General features: G+C 40.9%; 1 protein-coding gene across 3 annotated transcripts; it reads right to left on the bottom strand.

Moving 5' to 3' along the window:
- Positions 1–812: 812 nt before the first annotated feature.
- On the bottom strand, positions 813–20075 carry LOC115796186 (cyclin-Y-like). Of its 3 annotated transcripts, XM_030752473.1 has the most exons (11): positions 19594–20075; positions 7082–7156; positions 5750–5767; positions 5400–5434; positions 5087–5181; positions 4959–4994; positions 4141–4198; positions 3807–3926; positions 3111–3277; positions 2554–2716; positions 813–2208 (listed from the first exon to the last, which is right to left on the bottom strand). In XM_030752473.1, exons 1-11 carry the CDS (start codon positions 19745–19747, stop codon positions 2092–2094), a joined length of 1038 nt encoding a protein of 345 aa, XP_030608333.1. In that variant the 5' UTR covers positions 19748–20075; the 3' UTR covers positions 813–2091. The 3 variants fall into 3 exon arrangements, with proteins under 3 accessions (XP_030608333.1, XP_030608334.1, XP_030608335.1); XM_030752474.1 differs by lacking the exon at positions 5750–5767; XM_030752475.1 differs by lacking the exons at positions 5400–5434; positions 5750–5767; positions 19594–20075 and having other exon boundaries at positions 7082–7118.
- Between the last annotated feature and the right edge of the window lie 294 nt (positions 20076–20369).

Here is a 20369-nt window from a genome sequence, read left to right as displayed (position 1 = left end):
TCATAAAGTTGCAGTCACACAATTAAGTGTACAGTTTTCTTTGGTTCATGTTGTTATTGTCATATTGTTCCCTTACTAAAGTGTCTCATAGAAATCCAGTAGAACTACAAAAAATAATTAAATCCTCAGACATAAGGAAAACCGCTTTTTCTTTTTTTTGGCTTACCCCCAATGTTTTAGGAAGTGTGGGTTTCTAAGGGTTTAGGACCTTCAGGCAGCCATCAAAGAGAATGTTAATACTGTAAAAGTGTCAGCGAGGAATGAAAGACAGTAGCCAGGGTTGCAGCCATTGAGCATGAGATTCATGAGACTGGAGCTTTTTAAAAGATTTTCCAGATGAACTGCAGATATGATATATACAGCAGTGCTATAATACTGCAAAAAAATACATATATATATATATATATATATATATATATATATATATATATATATATATATATATATATATATATATATATATATATATATATATATGAAGGAATGTCAGCATCAGCATCCACTGAGTGCACTTGTTAGTCCAGTATGTCATTCAGTTTTGTATAGTAGCAACGGCAAGTTTGAGTTTCACAGTAAATGTATACTGTTTTGCTAAATAAACGTGTTCAGTACAAGATAACTTTTCATCTTTTTCCCTCTCTTCTTACCTTTTTGGTCTGTGTCTAAAATAAAATAAATAACTGCTGCGTATAACTTCACTACAACCGTATCTATGAAGACTATAAAGTGTTCTTTGGAAGATGAGTTTGAGGATGAGGAAAAAAGTTTTATTCAACTTTATCTCCAGTATGGTAGAGTTCAGGAAGAAATGCTTTTTTTTTTTTTTTTGTGAACTACTCTTTTAACAGCCTACACCACTGGTTCCCAAAGCGAGGGCTGCGGCCCCCTGGTGGGCCGCAAAGGTACTGCAGGGGGGCCGCAGCACTTTCAGAAATTTAGTTTTTGAAACCTTTATTTTCCATCCATCCATCCATTCTCTTCCGCTTATCCTGTTCAGAGTCACAGAGGGGGGGATTTTCTGGTTTTTAAGGGGGCCGTAGCACTCTTGACTTTGGGAACCACTGGCCTAGATTAACAGGTTTATTTCTGCAACACTCAATTAACCACTAGATGTCAGCAGAGAGCTGCGCTGTCTCCTACCCAAAGCTTTTTCTTGTGGAGTCAAGTTGCTGAATGAAAACATGGTCTGGGTGGTAATTTTTGCTATACTGATTGTACATGTTTCAAATTGTATCTACAGGGATACTGTCACTTTTTTTTATATGTATTCTAGCCCTTTCTCTTATATGGTGTTTATCTGATCATCTCATCTCACTTCACTCCTCACAGTCACTGAAATGAGGAGCATTACAGAACATCAACATCAACCAGACTACCTGAGTATAAAGAGGTACACTAGAACTGTAAACCTTGAATATTTCCAGAGAAGATAACTTTTATTATTCTTAGTGCTGTCAAAGAAAATAAATAACCAGTTGAAAGTCCTGTGCTACACTACTGTTTGCCAAATACAGTTGAAAATGTTGAAAATTAAAGAGAATAAAGAAAAAATAACTGCAGGGTTATCAGAAAGAGAGGTTAGGTCACATCTTTGAAGTTAGTCAACAGATTTGTGTGGACAAAACCAGAAAACTCAATAGAGGCTTTTTACACTGCGACGGGTTGACAACGTCGTGTCCTCAAAAGTTTCAAACCTTTGTCTTGACCTTGACTTCCTTTGCGGTCCAAAGCTAGAATTGTCTCCACAGTTGATATGACAACCAGAAACTCCCTTCACTCTTACAGTACAGAAATATTGAGGCACTGTGAAGGCGATAAGTTAAAGTAGAAACACCCCTGGTTCACCTGATCCGCCAAAACTACAGCTGTAGTTTGCAACTGTTGACTCCAGTTGGAAAGTGTGAGGTCCATCGGTTGGTGCCAGGTTACACCCCCCTGTTCCAGGTAGTTTGTGAAGTTTTGCATCCCGGGTGCATTCACACTGAAATTCTTCCAGTGAGCACAAACAAATGTTGGTCTCTTTCTGTTTTCTCATTCAGCCAGCATCTGTAGCCTGATATCACTGCTCACTGCATGACAGTTAATCAGTGGTTAAGAGAGGATTGCAGGAATCCATCGGATCCCACATAGATTGTCCATGCTGGCTGAGCGCTTCCTGGCGGCTTTCCGCAGGTCTTTGTACTTGTCATCACATAGCCTGGATATAGCCTGCAGAGAGGACATAAATTGAGTTTAAAATATAATTTTGATTTTGTGGTAAACTGCTGCAGCTGCAACGTGCAGGGCTTTTATGTGATTGAAGCATTAAAGCTTTAGTTTCTAAAAAAAACTTTGATAATCTTGTTAAAAGGCCATAATTGTGACAATCAGGCAAAGCTGGCTGACTGTTCCAGTCTGGAACCATTTAAAACTGCTACACTGATTAACTTTGAGTCTCTATATTAGTCAGTTATTAATTAAGAAAAAAATATACATTTAATGGAAGTGAAAGCAACACAAATATATAAAGAAAGAAGAAGACTTTGAATGGAAAGCTGAACGGTGGCATCTAACCTCCAGTTTTTGAGCCTTCTCCCTGCTGAGTGGCTCCAGGGGGAAGCTGAGGTTGTTGGACTCTGAGAGGGATCGCAGGTCAAAGTAGTACTTGGCGTAGACGCTGGACGGCACGTTGATGTTGAACTGCAGCAGCTCCAGAAACTGTCGCTCCAGTTCGTTCCTGATTGCAATGATTATATCATTTCTGTGTCAGCACACTCACTAAATGGCTTTTAAAAAATGTTTTCTTTGTTATTTCAAGAGGAAAAGATGTCTCCTTGAAATCGCAAAGCATCTCTCAAATATTATATAAAATATTTAAACAAAGTCAGGTGCTGCATCTTTGGGGGCAGAGTGATTTTTCTTCCCTTTATGCATTTATCTGAAACCTGTCTGGGGATTTAAATCCATGGATGTGTGCATGCATGTAAGGCCAAATCTTACAGGAAACACTCTTTGTAAGAATTCATCAGCATGACCCAATCCCCAGCCTAATCCTAATATGCATATTAATGCTCAACTACAGTTCTAAATTTTGAGACCAATCCCATTCTTAATGCATGCTGATCACTCACATGTCCTCCACCGTGATGTCCTTGAGGATCTGACAGTAGTCAACGTTCCAAACAGCCTGGTCATCCCAGACCTTGGAGGCCAGCAGGATAGCACCCAGAACGATCCTCTTCCAGTTCCCTGGACAGATGTCGATCTCTGCATACGTCAGGAGCCTCTCCAGGTAGACCTGCACAGTCACAAGGATAAAGAAGAAAGCAAAGCAGCACACGATGGTTTAAACAGAAAAAAAATACCAGAAACAAAACAGTTTACCACCAGAAGCTGATCTGATCTAACTAATAGTGTCAGGAGGTAATAGATTATTTTTTTCCCTATGTGACAAGCTACATTCATCACTGGTCTCTGAGAGCCCACAACACACACAAGCATCACGGTAGTTCGGATGCACAGTCTCATCACCAATTTGCACACATCCCTGGCTTGTCTGAACATATCAGGGTGCAATTTGAGGCCTGGGGCCTAAACACAAACCGTGCGCCTGTGTGTATTTGGTGAATGCGAGGGCACAATTGAAAGGTCCACTGTGTCTTACCTTAGGGGGAAAGTTTTCTGAAGTAACCTACTTTTTCTTATTTGTTTCTGAGTATTTTTTTTTCCACATGACAAGATGCCCAAAATGTCTAAAAATGTTTTATTTGATGGTGCACAAAAAAAAAAACAAAACAGGAAAAAGCGTGGGTTAAAAAAAAACTCACCAATGTAACAATTGCACACTCGGCAGTGAGCTGAGCGGCACTGAACAGCGTCCTGACAAACCGGTAGATCTGCTTCTGCTCTGGATCGTGTTGGTTGTAGTCCAGCGGAACCTCTGACTTCTGGATGATCGAAAGGTCAAACGCAGAAGAAGGCAGCAGCAGAGGATGAGCGAGAAAACAAGAAGAGTTTAACATATATTTTTTAACACACAAAGCCAGGCTCTACAAATCTGACACAATCCTTTCAAAATAAGTGGCAGACCAGTCAATAGATTTATGATAAGATCAAATGCTTTTAGTGAAAAACTGAAATGGATGACATCACTTGTCTTACCGAGAGAGGGTGAAGTTTCTCATCAAAGATATCTAATAGCATTCCACCATCCGTGTCTCTGGAAAGAAACAGGACAAACATTTTTTTTTTTCTCTTCAATCCATCCACCGTCTCAAACACTTACCCAGTGCAGGCTCACAGTGAGCCCGGAGCCGGTCCCAGCTATCACAGGGCGAAAGGCAGGGTGCACTCGCTTCAATAGGTTAACCAGAGTAGTTCGGACGTGATATTTGGAAGTTTGAATTGTATAGGAGTTGGTGTTTGGTGATGCTTCCTTAAAATCCAACACCACATGTCACCATCACAGAAAGATGCAGCTATATTTGTCCAAGTCCTGAGGTGTGGCATTCTTTGAATATTTCTATTACTGAATATTTCCAGTTTGGGTTCAAGTGTTATTCTAGTGTTTGAAGTTTTGGTTTTCATTGTCATCCAAGTAATACTGAGTTTTAGTCCTTTTATTTGGATTCTTGTCAGTGTTTAGTATTCATGTTGTTTTGGATTTCTGTCTTCTGCCTTGCAGTAGTTGTTTATTTTTGTCTTATTTGGATAACTCTTATCTTTTCTATACTGCACTTTGGATCCTTCACATCTTAACAGTTCAGTACAAACTTCGACCTGTGCCAAACCTTAAATGTCATTGTGTGCATTCATTTAAAACCAGGCTGCAGCTGAAGCTTAAAAGGACAAAGACATTAAATGATCCAGACTGGGCAGCAGTTCTGGATGTAGGGTTTGGGACTGACCTAAAATACTGTGCTTATTATCAGATGCCCAGATACTGACTGTCAGTCTTTATGTAACACGAGAATCCTTACCTGTTTTTTATATGGTAGTATATTGCCAATGCTACACTGTAGGGAGAAAAAAAAAGCATTTATATGAATGGCAGAGAAGTGTGCAGGTTAAAAAGAAGTGTGTATTTTTCCTTGTGCTGTGTTACAACCATTTGATGGTGTATTTGAGGTTGGGCTGGCTGACTGTGTTATCATCTAGGAAGATGGTGGAGCAGGAGCTGTATTTCCGCCTCAGTGTTCCATGCTACACACACACACACACACACACACACACAGACACACACACACACACACGACTGTTAGAGTGTACATGTTTTTGTCTGCCTATAGCATGCAAGAGTATCATGCACAGAAGAATTGTCTGCTGTATTTAATTTATTCAAAATAACAAAGGCCAGCTTCTTTTGACAGGAAGCAGTGAGTCATTACTATGCAGGGAAACAGAAGAATCTGTGCACTCACATTATTGATGAAGAGACTCTTTCTTTTCTCCCTCACTGTAAAAAATAAAACCAGGACTGTCAACATTTGTCATTTTTGCTGCGCCGCCCAAAGCGAAAAAGGCAAAACACAAAAGCCAGCAACTAGAAACCTGTAAAACAAACTGTTTTCACAAGAAGCAAAACACTAACAACACGGTGTTAACTGCAACTAACAAAAACAGTTGCAATAAATCGCTGAGGACTTTTATACATTGGGGAGAAATGACAGTTAAAGAAAGAGTTAAAGGGTTAAATTGAAGACTGAGCTTCAACAGAGAGGGTGAAATGCACAGTTTCGCCACTAGATGGAGACAAAGTTACACTACTCACCATTCCTGTAAGGCACCTCTGAAAAAAAGAGGAACCAACAACCTTACTCCCTGATTCACTTAAAGAAACAACAGCAGAATATTGCGGAATCACTATTATATTATACTAATGCCTTACATTTTGGGGCAAGGCAAAATATCAAGGTGAGAGTTCTGTCAACTGAGCACAAAGCAAGCATTTTTAATGCCACCACCATTCTGCTAATGCTTACATATTGTAATCTGCATCTAAGTTTCTTTAAGGGGAATCTTCAGCTCTTGATAAGCATTTATCCAGGACCTTTAGCTGTTTTCTTTAGGGGTCGCCACAGCGGATCATCTGCCCCATCTCATCTTGACCCTACCATCCTCCTCCATGTCCTCCTTCACTACATGCATTCGTCTTCTCTGTGGTTTTCTTCCTTTCCTCCTGCCTGCCAGCTCCGTATTCAACATCCTTTGTCCAATACATCCACTATCCCTCCTCTGCACTTTGTCTCCAAACCATTCAACCTGAGCTGTCCCTCTGATAAATTCATTTCTAATGCTGTCCATTCTGGTCCCTCCCAATGAAAACCTTAACATCTTCAGCTCTGCTTCCTGTCTTTTTGTCACTGCCACCTTCTCCCAACCATACATCACAGAAGGTCTCACTGCTATCTTGTAAAACTTCCCTTTCACACTCTTGCTGCTATCCTTCTGTCACAAATCACCCCTGTCTCTCATCTCCACCCACTCCACCCTTCCCTGCACTCTTGTCTTCACCTCTCTTGTGCACTGTCCATTGCTTTGGATGTATTTAAACTGATCAACCTTCACTGCTCCTTGAATCTTCACACCTGTCTCCCTCTCACTCACACAAATCTATTCTGTCTTGCTTCTACTTCATTCCTCTTCTCTCCAGTGCACGCCCCCCGGCCTCTCGTTCCACCTGCTCCATACTATCACTACATATTACAGTGTCATCTATCAACCTGTCCATCACCACTGCAAACAAGAAGGGGCTCAGAGCCGATTCCTCACGCAATCCCACCCCCACCTTGAACACATCTGTCACTCCTACCGCACACCTCGCCGCTGTCTCACTGTCCTCATGCACGTCCTGCACCACCCTCACATACCCGACTGCACCACCGCAGTTCCTCTCTTGGCACCCTACCGTTTGCTTTTTCTAAATCCATAAAGAGAGTCCAACTCCTTCTGACCTCCTCTATACTTCACAACAATTCATCAGTTCAATTCAATCCATCAACTGAATATCAAATGTGATTAAATTATTTTGTTACCAGAACAGATCAAATCCTGGCAAACAGACTTCCTGTTGCATGAAGTCCTATAAAACCAAGCCACTCACCATCATTCTGTAATTTGCTGAGGAATATCGTGCTGGCCCGCGGATGGTCCGATGGATTGTACTCCATGTTCAACTCTGTCAAAACAAAAAGGAGATCTATGTCTTTCTGAAATATCAAAAATACATGCAGTTGATAAGATTATACACACACATGAAACACACCAAAAATCTGGTAACCAAAGGGCATTCTCATTAAGTTATCAAGCTACTTTTGGCTTATTCACAAGGGTTCGCCACAGCAGGTAGCTCTGCATGTTTAATATGGCAGATTTTTTTTTTTTTTTTGCACGAGAGGCTCCTGAAGCAACCCCAAATGCATCTGTGTCTTCGCCCAGAATCGAATCAGGGATCGTTTGCTTGTTAGGCAAATGTGTAAACCGCTACACCACACATTAACCAACTGCTGTATAAATTAATATCACTGTTACCATGTTAGTATGCAAACACTAGCATTTATTTCAAAGAACAGCTCACACTCCTCCAAGCCCACATTGCGCAGCGATTCAGATCAGCACCAAATTTAAATATGTTCTTCCTTTATCCATGTTTCACCTTTTCACCAAGTTTCATGACATTCAACGTGGCACTTTTTGTATAATATTGCTGACAAGCAGTCAGTACAGTAACTGTTGGGCCCTGTTTGGGCTCCTTCCTTAGTGCTGAGGGGGGAAGCAAATAACAAGAATGACTGATAAAGGATGACTAGTTTTTAAAGTTTAAACAAGCCTTTTTTACAATCACAAGTTTTGCACTTGTATGTCTGCATGCTCCCCCCCCCCCTACTCTAAAATAAATCCAGGCATGATTCATTCCAATCCAGAGCTAATCTGTATTGCATCATGGCCTAAAGGCATGAGCCAGGGAGGCATTTATGTGCACATATTATACAGCAGAAGGACTCACAATAGATGCCAAAAATCCTTTCATGCCTTGTTCATTGCAGATAACATCAGCTACTCTGAACAGAGAGCACAGCTGCTATGAGTGAGAAGCTCTCTCTTCTGTGAGACATCCTTTCCACACCCAGCAGCACATCTAAAAACAAAAGTTGGTATTGCAAATCAGTATGTGTGTGTAAATAACTGGCTAATTGAACTCAAATGTACAGCAATCGCTCTTATACACTTAACTCCACGAGGATGATATCCTGCAGAGTTCTGTATCGAATGAGAAACAACTTAAGAGTTTGCTTTTGGTGAAGTCAGCTTTCAAAAATGCCCGGCATGCAGTCTGCACTGCCAAATGTTCTGACTCCTACAATATGACAGCAAAAGATCCAGAATGAGATCCAGACTATTTGATTATAATGCAGACAGTGAGAGGGCAACATGGCCGATCATCTGTCTCAGTCACAGTGACTGACTGTTGGTGAGTTAGAAAGAGAAACAGCTGTAACACAGCTGCAGTAACAACTACATGCAGAGAAGTTCACAGTTTTTCTTGAACAGGCTTTTCTTTCTAATGAACCTACAGACTGAACATCAAATGCAAATGAGCATGAACTCTAGTTTGAATCAGCCAAATAAAACTTCCTGAAGACGACATTAACAGATGAAGGGCTAGGCTAATCAGCTGTTCGTTTATGCATGCGTTCCTGAATGATGTTTATCAAATTAGCCGTTCCCTTATTGGTTCAGGCTGCGCTGCTGTTTCCCCTGCTGCTATTTGCAAATATGAAACTGTACCTGTGATGTGGTCCTGCCAAAAGCTTCAGAAATCCACCAGGCTGAATGGACCCAGCTTGGATTAGACTTATGTCAAGTTAGCACCTTATGCAACCGTAATCAGGAGTGTCCCAGCATCCAGCAGATTTCAGCACTCACAAATTAGAGATTAAATGGTGGCTGAGCTGGTTTTCAGTCTGTCTGAGACTGACTGACCAGTCAGACACTCTCATATTTATTTATTTTTACATGAACGCACATTATTACATTAGTTATCGGAAACTCCGTAACCAAAACATAATAATAATAATACAACTGAAAGATTAAGATTGCTGAAATCGGCTTTTATATCACTGTGGTCATATAACTTACATACTGAGAGCTTGCTCCCTTTCAGTCGATGCCAGGAGTCACGATGTAAATAGAGTCAGCCAGTATTACAAAATAAACCATTTCGGGTCAGTATTTCAATCAACATTTGGGGGATTATTGGCCACGCTTTGGGTAGAGTAGGGTGTCTACTAATCGGAAGGTCTGTGGTTCAATCCCAGGCTCCCCTAGAGTGCACGATAAAGTTATCCTTTGGGCATGATACCGATACAGAACTTGCCCATGATGCTTCCATTGGAGTCTGAATGAGGCTTGTAGTAAGAAAGTGCTTTGATTGCTCAAAAAGAGTAGAAAACCACAATGTAAGTACCAGCCTCACTTATTCTATAATGTATGAGAGCTGTGCTTTAAAATTTCCCTTCCTGTGCTGCATTTGTGATAGTAACCTTTGACCTGTTCCCAGTATGTTGACATCATAACAGTGCAAAGTGGGTCTAAACTAGGCCAGCTGCTCTAAGGCCATTCTGCTTTTCAGAAAGACGTTTATACACAAACAGATGAAGTGATTTCTGGAATGCTGTGAGGAATTACACACACACACACGCGCACACACACACACACACACACACACACACACAGTGGAATGATTTCTTCCAGGTACCACTGTTGTGTCAAATATATGATGTGTGTCAGTCTGTCAAGAATCTTTGCAGGAAACCAGAAGGCCTAAGCGAGGCCACATTAGTCAGCAGGACTATAAAATACAGTATAGTATAGTATAACTGTAACTATTTACTATCTTTTGTGCACTGCTTCAGTCCTTCATCAGCCCTGTTAAAATCCCACCACAATGCAAATGTGTGATGCTTGGGGTCGACGAGTGTGCCTCACAGATCTATTTATGATTTATGTTAACTTTTCTAATAGTTTTGGTGTTTCAAAATGATACAAAAAATAAATAAAAATGGTCCTTAAAGTGTTTTAGGTTTTGTTTTGTTTTGTTTTTTGATCAGCATAGGTATTTCTGAATAAATCTTCTAGGCCAACCTGCTGGATTTCCCGGGGTGCACAACAGCTGGTGTCAAGTGTTGACACATGATATTCACCACCTCAAGTAAACCTTAATGGAGAGTTGTGGTAGGCTTTGGCACACTGAAACAAGAGGAGCTCGGCTAACCTATCGGCTGGCAAACCCACCCGTCTGCCTCACTGCTCTTACATAATGAATAAAAAACAGGCAGCCCAGTCCACTACTGCACTATAGTGTTTCCAACACCGTGTTTGTTTTGCTCCTTTTTAAGCCCTCATTTCAATATATTATTGCAACAAAGACAAATCATGAATAACGTAATCCCGAGCAGCTTATCCTAATGTACAATTACTGTAAAAATGCAGAAGAAAATATTACATTTGTAGAATTGTATGTGGTTCAGACTCACCGCCTTCTATTTTGAAGCATCTTGCTGTGTCTGAGAGCAGCAGCCTCAGCAACTATGCGCCGCTATCAGTTACCATAATCTGTTTTGTTTGCACTGATATTGCTATCGGTTTCTCCAGTTCTTCTCTTTAGGTCTGATAATTTCCTTTCTCTTTTCCATAATGGCCCAAAGGGTCAGGCAGAGCAAAAAAGTCAGTAGTCAACCTACAATAGTTGTATTTATAATAGTCTATTCTTCTGGGTTAGATGGCTGATGGTCACAAATGAAGGACTCTCAGTTTTAAATAATATATTCCATTGTTGTTCTTATTTGTGACTTTTAAGCTTCACCTGTGACTTATTAACTTATGATTATAAGTTAATAAGTCACAGAGCAGTTCAGCCTCTGAGAACAGCCTGAGCGGGCTCTAAAGTTCACTGTTATTATTGTGATGCCAGTGTTATTGTTGCAGTCTGTGGCAGCATGAACACTCACTCGCTCTCATGCAGCCAGTGATTATGTTCCCTGTTCGGGCATGTGCATTCTTTTCTCTGCTATGTACGGTACAAGAACGTGTCTAATGATAAATAAATGCTGAGAAGAAATCACTTTTTGGAAGGACTTTGCAGCTATTTCAAACAGCAGACTGATTTTTGAGTAATAGAGTCAGACTCAAGAATACAATCTGACAATAAACAGTCAAATGAATCCAGGACATCATGGCAATATTGCATATTTCAAGTGAACACATTTTTTTAACAGTATAAAAATTCTGGATTTAGATGTCATTGATCGTATTAATGCAGGATTCAGAGTTATGAGTCAGGCTGAATCTCAAGTTGAATAAATCTCACCAAATGCTCAGCCTCCTGCTTTTACACAACATTTGTTCAATCTCCGCTATCATGTCACATGTCAAACAGCTGGAGGACGCTTTTCCGAACCTTATACTATTTGAACACACACTGACCATCGGCTTACAGTGGTATCAGACCAAGTTAAACAAACAGGACTTACACACACTTTCACACACACGGCCTCGTATTCCCAGGAGTGAAAAGGGGAGCTCCCTGGGAAAGCACTGATAACATAAGCTTAACACACACACACACAGACACACTCAAATGCTGAAAATTGAGACTCCTATCTAAGGATTCTCACACAATCACGCACCATTAAGCTCCCAGTAATCACACAGTTATACACAGTCAGTCTTTCAATTCATTGTTTCCACCTAACAGCAAAAATAAAATCAATAAAATACAACTAATAAACAAATCAGCTGCATCATACTAATTATTGCATCCCTCTGCTAATCACATCTTCATTACACTATATATCACTGTTTATATTTCATAACATGCAAGGTTAATGAGAGATTCATCAAGAATCTGTGCATGAAGCAGTGTGCTAATCCTTATTTTCAGCTTCATGTAGAAGCCACAGATTGAACTGCTTTTTTTTAATAATAAATAAAATTGTCTACTTTTGGCTAAACATGTTGAAATCTTATTTCCTCATAACACATTCATTTCTTCCCTTTAGTATCTGTTTGTGCCAAACTATGACAGACGTTTTCACTTTCAGTAAGAGTTGCAACAAGAAAGATAAAACCTTAACAGTATAATGGAGATGTTTGTGTGGGTACTGGCAGACTTGCCATTCAAGCCGGGGACCAGTCACAGGGTAGGGTCAGGTGAGGCAAATTTAGCTGTGTCAGTCTGAAAATGCTTTTGATTCTGATTAGCTTTATAGTCCGGCTCGACAGCTTCCTGTAAGTCCTCATTAATTAAAACAAGATTGTCTTTTAGGAGTTTTCTGCCTCAGCAGCTCAAAGCCAACGGACCTTTCTGAAGTGATAATTAGTGGGATGAGGTGGTCTTGGTGTGTAGTGGCAGGCAAATTATTCTCTCATTACTAGTCAACCGACCAAACAAAAGCTCTCTCTCCTTCAAAGGACGAATAAAGTCTCCTTGTAATCTTTTTTTTTTGGTTTTGTTTCACAATATTTTAAGCTCTATGCTTTATCAAAGTTGTTTCAGCTTTACAAACACGTTGAGCCGAGCCAGTCATCTGTTCCCGGGGAAACACATGACTGCTAGTGCTGTAAAAATAGTAATGGCTCTTGAGGTGGAAAGAAGTGGATGCATTGTGCCTCTTCAGCAACATTCTGTAATATTCATTTTCTTACTACTTTAATTTGTCACATTTTTTTTTTTTTGCTACTTAATTTGCAAAGTGGAGCTAAAACATCTGAAAACTCCCGTTTGTTTTCATCTCTTCGTGTACTTTTTTGCTCTGCAGTGCTTTAAAGCAGAACTGTTTGCTAAAGGCACAAAAACTCTACATTTTACATGATGACACACTCGTGTCTACGTCAGTGAAATAAATAATCTTCTTCCTCTTATGAGAAAATATGACTGCACAGAGCAAACTGTGCTGTTTGTTGAGCCTGCTGTGAGCGCATGAGGAGCAGCTGATTTTTTAAAAAAGGATCTGGGTTGGTGCGTAGCATTAATGAGACATAATTAAAGATGTGGATGCGTGCATATTTCTGACTCCAGTTTATTTGCATATTTTCTGTGTTGTTGTCCTGTGCCTTTTCCACACTAACCAGCCACTTTATCAGTCATCTATCTACACACCTGCTCCCTTTTAGAGATCAGTGCAAGTATATATTCACATTAACCTTGCTAGTACTGCACAGGTCCCCCTTTTGCCTTAATTCTCCATGGCATAGATTGAACAAGGTGTTGGAAGCCTTCTTCAGAGGGTTTGGTCCATATTGACATGTAGCATCACACACTTGCTGCAGATTTGTTGGCTACCGATCCATGATGCAAATCTCCTGTTCCACCACACCCCAAAGGTGCTCTACTGGATTGAGAGCTTGTGACTGTGGAGGTTATTTGAGTGCAGTGAACTCGCTGTCATGTTCAAAAAAACAGTTTGAGATGATTTGAGCTTTATGACATGTTATCCTGCTGGAAGCAGCCATCAGAAGATGGGTGCCCTGTGGTCATGTAGGAATGGGCATGGTTAGAAACAATACTGAGGTAGGCTGCTGCATTTAAACGAGGCTCATTTAGTACAGAGGGGTCCAGAGTGTGCCGCAAAAAATATCCCCTGCACCATGACACCACAACCAGCATGAACTGTTAATACAAGGCAGGATGGAGCTGTGCTTTCATGTTGTTGACACCAAATTCTGACCCTACCATCTGAATACTCAATCTTCTATCATCCAGTTTTGGTGAGCTTGTGCAAACGGCAGCCTTTCCGGATACCCTGCCACGCCACGTTCACTTAAATCAGCTTTCTTCCACATTCTGATGCTCAGCTTGAACTTCAACAGTCTTTTGTGTGCAAGTCTAAATGCACTGAGTTGCCGCCATGCGACTGAATTAAATATTTGTATTACTGAGAAGCTGAACAGGTATACCTAAAAAAAAAAAAAAAAGTGGCCGTGAGTGTACAGTATATTCTCACTCATTCACTCCTTTATGAGAATGACCTTATTGTGTCTCATTGCTGGTCTTATTGACTGGTCTTATTTATTATTATCATGGCTTAACTTTCAAATTCTTCATCTGACTGTTGGCTTAAAATAAAGTGAAGACTGAAATAATATCTACTGTCTTGCCTGTGAAGCCGGTGAGAAGGGGCTTTCTTCTCAGTCTGAACCCACTGTCTAAACAGAAAATAGAAAAGACAGAAAGCTAACTACTGTAATTGTAACACAAAAGATTCCTAATGACTGAAGTACAAGTAATAAATAGTGGTTGAGGGGAGGGAAAGGGAGAAATCAAAAGCATATAATTGTGTTTTTTGTTTTACATTCCCAGTGTTTCCTCCACACCTCCAAGACTCTTACTCCCTTGTGCCAAAATCAAAGATAAGCCATATTATTATTCACAAGTGCACCCAAAGGAGAGGGAAATAAATAGACTCAGTTTCAGGGTTGCACGTCTCCACCAAACTAAAGACACATCAGTGTCTCTCCGCATTTGGCCTTTGACCTTTAACCTTTTTGATGTCAAATGTCATCACTTCATCCCTTTATTCTATTAGCTATAATGACCAAATGACAGTGACCGTGAGCTCTAGCCACCAAATTCAAATCAGGTCATTATTGAGTCCGAGATGGAATGGAATTTTGTTCCCAAGAAGCAGTGTGAGGTCACAGTTTGGACGAGCAAAGCATTCAAAACAATGGAGAGAAATACAACCCCAGAATATACCGCCTTCATCCCCATCTCTCCAGCACAGAGGCATAAAAATATCCATCAAGTGGAAATCATAATGCACATAGCCACGTGTAGAGGTAGATAATAAAATGCCTTTGGATGATAAATTATTTACATGTTTATGTGCAGGACATCTGCATTATGAGATATATATTTCATGTTAACAGGATAAACAAAACAAGGTTCACCAAATAACCCAAATTTGCTCTAAAACTTTAAAGAAAGCCAGTTTCCTTTCACCCCTCTGTACGCCATACCTAAATATAAGCACGTCAGCTGATGTGTGATGCCTTACAGAAACAGAAACAGTCATTTTGAGAGAGGAACACAGAGGGCTTTGTCAAAGAAAAGGCAGATTATGTGACAGCTTTGTCTCTCATTCTCACTTTCTAAACCAATGAATGTACCTTTGCATGTAAATGTAAGAACCAGCCCAAAACAGCAAAACTTGAAATCCCACTGAAACTAGCCAGCAGTTTAGCTTAGCTCAGTGAAATGATGGTGTTATGTAGTGAAGCAGTTGTCTGTCAGAGGAGGTCACTTTAGGACTCTAAGACTAAAATCCCCAAGTGACATAATAGCCCACACTGAGTCAGACACAACAGTTTCAGTTTGAGGCATGATGGGAAAATATCAGTCGAGCTATTGAGATAGTTTAACCAAGCTGAAATTCAAAGGAGGACATTTAATTATTCCATGCCAACTCATTTATGTGAGAACTTCTATTCAGTTAATAAAACCATACAAAATCATAAATCTCTACTTTAAATACCTTTTTAGGTATTTTTTCATGCTTTGGAGATAATTTATCCGAGTTTCAGCAGCGGGATCACACCTTCCTTCTGGTTCTATGACTTTTGCTCACCCCTGCCCGTATTCTGTATTCAAGATAAACTCGTCTCTAAGCCCGTATGAGCCACTGGCTCATTACCTCCAGCTTTGAAAATCCCAGCACATTTCCCCTTCAGACCCTCACTGAGCTGGGTCACGTTGCTACCAGATTCTGGTTCCTCTCGCACTTCCATCTCTCATTGTCTGGAATTTGTCCTGATCTCTTCTACAGCCACTCTGTCCTTAGTAAAGCTATGTCTGCTACATGTAATGGGCTCCCTCGCCACCCCATCAAGGTCACGAGCTGCTCTTCATCACAAACCTAACATTTGCAACAGTCTTCAAGATCGTCATGAAGTTCAGTCATCACTGCTTCTGGATGATCTCACCACCCGACCTCACTGAGCTCTATTTTTTGTGAAATTAAAATCATCTGGGAAAATACAGTCAAGCTATATATTATAGAGAAAATCTGTGGCAGTCATGTATATATATATATATATATATATATATATATATATATATAAATATACACACACACACAGTGATCCCTCATCTATCGCGGGGGTTATGTTTCAGAGACCCCCTGTAATAGGTGAAAAACTCTATTAGAGAGAGAGAGATAGGGTAAGGAGTGCGGCCATTCGGGAGGAGCTCACAGTAGAGCCGCTGCTCCTCCACATCGAGAGGAGCCAGTTGAGATGGCTCCAAGCATCTGACTAGGATGCCTCCTGGGCACCTCTTGGGCAAGGTGTTCTGGGCATGTCCTACTGGGAGGAGGCCCCGGGGTAGACCCTGGACACGCTGGAGAGATTATATCTCTGGGCTGGCCTGGGAACGCCTTGGGGTCCCTCTGGATATCCTGGTAGAGGTGGCTGGGGAGAGGGAGGTCTGGGCTTCTCTGCTTAGGCTGCTGCCCCCGCGACCTGGCCCCGGATAAGTGGAAGAAAATGGATGGATGGATGGATGGATGGATGGATGGAATTTTACAGTAATGGTTTTCTACCAAAATAACAAACTCAAGAGAGAAACATAACGCATAATTTTGCCTTTGAGTTTATTTCAATAAATGAACATTATTTGTTTGCTACTGAAAACCATCTTTGATGAAATTACCAGGCTTAGGAATCCACAATTTCTACAACCTACAAAGTTTTTTTCTTGCAACACTGTAATCTTTTTTTATCTCTAACAGTTTGCACAAACAAGAAATTCTAATTCTCTGCTAAGCAGCTTGAAAGACTCTGATCAAACCCATCGCACATCCTCAGATAACCTCTGCACACCAACACAACATTTTCTCATTTCTGTGAACTTCCCCAAAATTCAAGTGCAATTAAGCTTTTACCCAGCAGGGAGAATAAAAACAGAGACATCCTTTTACGCTGCTAAAGTTACAGGAAAACAACCACAGACATGGATGAGGTCACTGCTGGTTGTTTCTAAGTCAACCAAGATACATAACAATTAAAAAAAACAACAACATCAGAGCACTTCAAGCTTCATTCATACGCATCAGCAATACCAGCTATTTTACCCGGCACCAAACAGGCGAGATGAAATATTTCAAATAAATAGCTAATGGCTAAATGATCAGTCAGATCTAGCAGTAAATTAAATACCAAATAAAATGTGCTTGTTCCACCTTTTGGGCCATTGTTCAGACGATGACAAGCAATCTGAAGATGTTACCTCGGGCTCTGGGAAAATCTTAATGGACGTTTGTGCATTTTGTATTTTTTTTTTAAATAACAGTTAAAACAATGAGTGACAGTGGCCTCCCTGCATGTTCACATAGAGATGTACTCCCATTTAATGCTTCAAAGTCAGCCCATTCACTAAGAGACACATGACGTCTTGAAAGCAGCATGTCATGCTCTAAATTGAGGTGTTAATTCTTGGCAATCATCTGTCCCTGGAGGCTTCTTCTATCTTCTCTGACACAGGCTCACAGCTGCCTCTCTGAGTTTTCTTTTTTTTGGGGGGGTGGGGGGCAGAAGAATTATTTATTTTTTTCTGATGTTGCAGATTCTAATGAAGCCCACTAATCTGTCTGTGAATTCATAACAGACCGAACACATTAGACACGCTCCGGTTTCAATCACAGCACCACTGAGACAGACGGGCCTCTCAGCACGAGTCATCTTTATCCTCACCAGAAATGACAGTCGACTCCTTGAATCTTCTTCATGTCTCTCTTTCTTCTCTGTTAGAAGAGCATCTGGCTCCACGCTCAGACTATTATACATCCAATTAAAGCAACCACCCAAAACATATTTGGGGAAGGGGGAGGGGGTCATTTCCACTTTGCTATGCGATGTTTTCGGTGATCTAAATACACCCTCATCACAGATATTGAAGCTATATTACTGACATTACCACAGTGTAATAGAAAGCACTCGAGTTAATAGCCTCCACAGATAACGTACAGAATATAAGATGCATACGCTGAATGTTTACAAGAGGAACTGACATCATTGATCAATAAAAGGCAGGTCTCTCACCATGCTGACTCAGTGTGGATAATGAAGGCCTCCTATAGCAACATATATAAAGGAATATGGCTCCAAATGTTTTTCATTCACCTGCACTCAGCCCTTCGGCTTTAGATCATTTAGACATGATTATTTTAACGTACTGCTGAGACGTTTCCTCTTTCAGGGTGTTTTCGATTCTTTTTGGACTTTGCAGCCGGGCAGAGATTTGATAAAACGAAATCAACACACCTAAAACAAGATTAGATTGGATGTGCTCCTGGGTGAAGATCACTTATCAACACATGACTGTAAACATGGCAAAGGCGAAAGAGGAAGGATGAAATGATGCTATCAGGTCTCTCCGGCAAGTAGTGGCAAAATGTATGACTAAGAATGAGGGCCTAAAATGACTGTGGGACTTCTTGAAAAAGTGCACATAATGAGGCTGTGTCCTCTGTAACTAAAATGCAGTTCATTTGGAAGACAATTCAAAACACTTTGATGAGCTGGACAAGCAACTTAAAAGTGACTAAAAAGTGGGTCAAGTGCATCTGTAAACATGGCAATTCTACCGCTTCACGTTACCCAACTACAAGACTACACACACGTTAAAGTGTGCACCAGGCAAGTTAGCAGCCCTTAAAAAGAGCATGTTTACACGCTAGCTCTTGTGTGACTATGTCTTGGTAGACCTCATATTTAAATCTATATTGGTTATCAGAAGCTCCTTGTGATATGTGATTGTCTGTTGGTGTATTAAGATCATCATGCCAGGGACGGAGTCTGTCCATTGATGGGGAATTTTGTACAGTTTTTGAAAAAAATCCATTTATATGAAATGATTTGCCTGCGGCTGGAAATAGGCAGCCCATTTAGTAGCTGCTTTCCAGTGTGAATGGGTCAATTGTGATGCATATTAGCATGTGTCAGTGGAGGGGGCCGTGCACCATGCTTGCGGTTTGGTTCATGCACGGACTGAAAACAAAGACCAGCACAAAGACGTCTGCCCTCATGAACAGGATGTTCTGTGCAGCTCCATATCTCTCTGCAATGACACATGGGAAAGAAAATGCACACATGACCCTTGCATGTGCTCAGTTGTGCTGATGGCTGATATATCTCTGCAATTAACTCAAGAACTGTAATTCATTTTGTAAGATTTGAAAATGGGTGTGATGTGTTTACAAGGGTCCTTTCTTGCCTTTAGAATAAACAGTGTCACAAGAGTAGAAAAGGCTAAATACGTTCCCACATTGGTCATAAAACAGTTGCTATTTTATATTGAGTTAAGTTGTTGTTTTCATTAATTTATTGCACCTAAATGGAACATTTTAATATATTCCACTCCATACTATTATTAGCTATATTTCATTCATACATACATTCTCTCTGCGACTCAATTAAGCTGAGCTTTTTTGTTTTGTTTTGTTTTGTGTAGTTTATTAAACCCCAAACAAGGGGGGTCTAGTTTGGGTTTAACTCCAAAACTCATAGCCAACAAGTAAATTTCATATTTTGTCTATCCAAACACTTTTTCTTTTTTACCGTCAACGTTCTCCCTGTCGCTGATGTGCTGCAGGTTACATCCCGTCTCCTCCCTACTCAGATCCGACTCCTGATGGTACGACTCCAGCCTCGAGTGGGCATTTCTGCGGAGCTTGGGGCTGCCAGACACGCAGCAAGAGGTCGTGCTGCCCATCTTTGCCCGTTCACTACACGTATAGGCAGGAGGTTTTCATATAATCTATCCTTTCCGCTGATACGGATGCTGGAACGACTCCACCGCGCCGGTCAGCATAGATCACGAGAGCGCATTGGAAGCATCCATCGCAGCGCCCACAGATGCTGTCAAGTCCTCGATGTCCACAGTGAGCCTGTCACGAGGGATGAATATGACACTTCTACCGATGGAAGCCAGTGTATAAAACGGACCGACCTACCCCCGCGATCCCCGGCATCGTGAAACAGGGCGCATTCTGTGCGGCTGATGTGAGCGCCGACGGGCGTACAGTGATGTGCGGCTCGCCGCTGTGGTTGGCTGGCAGCGCGATACAGTGATGGGGAGGGTGCAAATCCCGAGAAAAAGGTTCCGGTTCAAGTGGGTGGATACAAACGAGACAGCAGAGAGAGAAAGTAGGGGGGGATGAGAGAGCTGATTTAATGATTTATTACTATTAATTAATGATGGCATTTAATTCCTTATGTCGAAGGGTCCACTCGTCTATTAGTCCACCATTAAACAGATGTATCCATATTAGGACGCAAATAGTAATATGCAGATTTACAGAAAGCTGTGCAGATGAGTTGTTACATAATGGTTT

Source organism: Archocentrus centrarchus, chromosome 17 (genome assembly GCF_007364275.1).
Source record: "Archocentrus centrarchus isolate MPI-CPG fArcCen1 chromosome 17, fArcCen1, whole genome shotgun sequence".
Taxonomy (NCBI): Eukaryota; Metazoa; Chordata; class Actinopteri; order Cichliformes; family Cichlidae; genus Archocentrus; species Archocentrus centrarchus.
The sequence above is the reverse complement of the archived record's forward strand: the minus strand, read 5'-3'. Positions and strand labels throughout refer to the sequence as shown.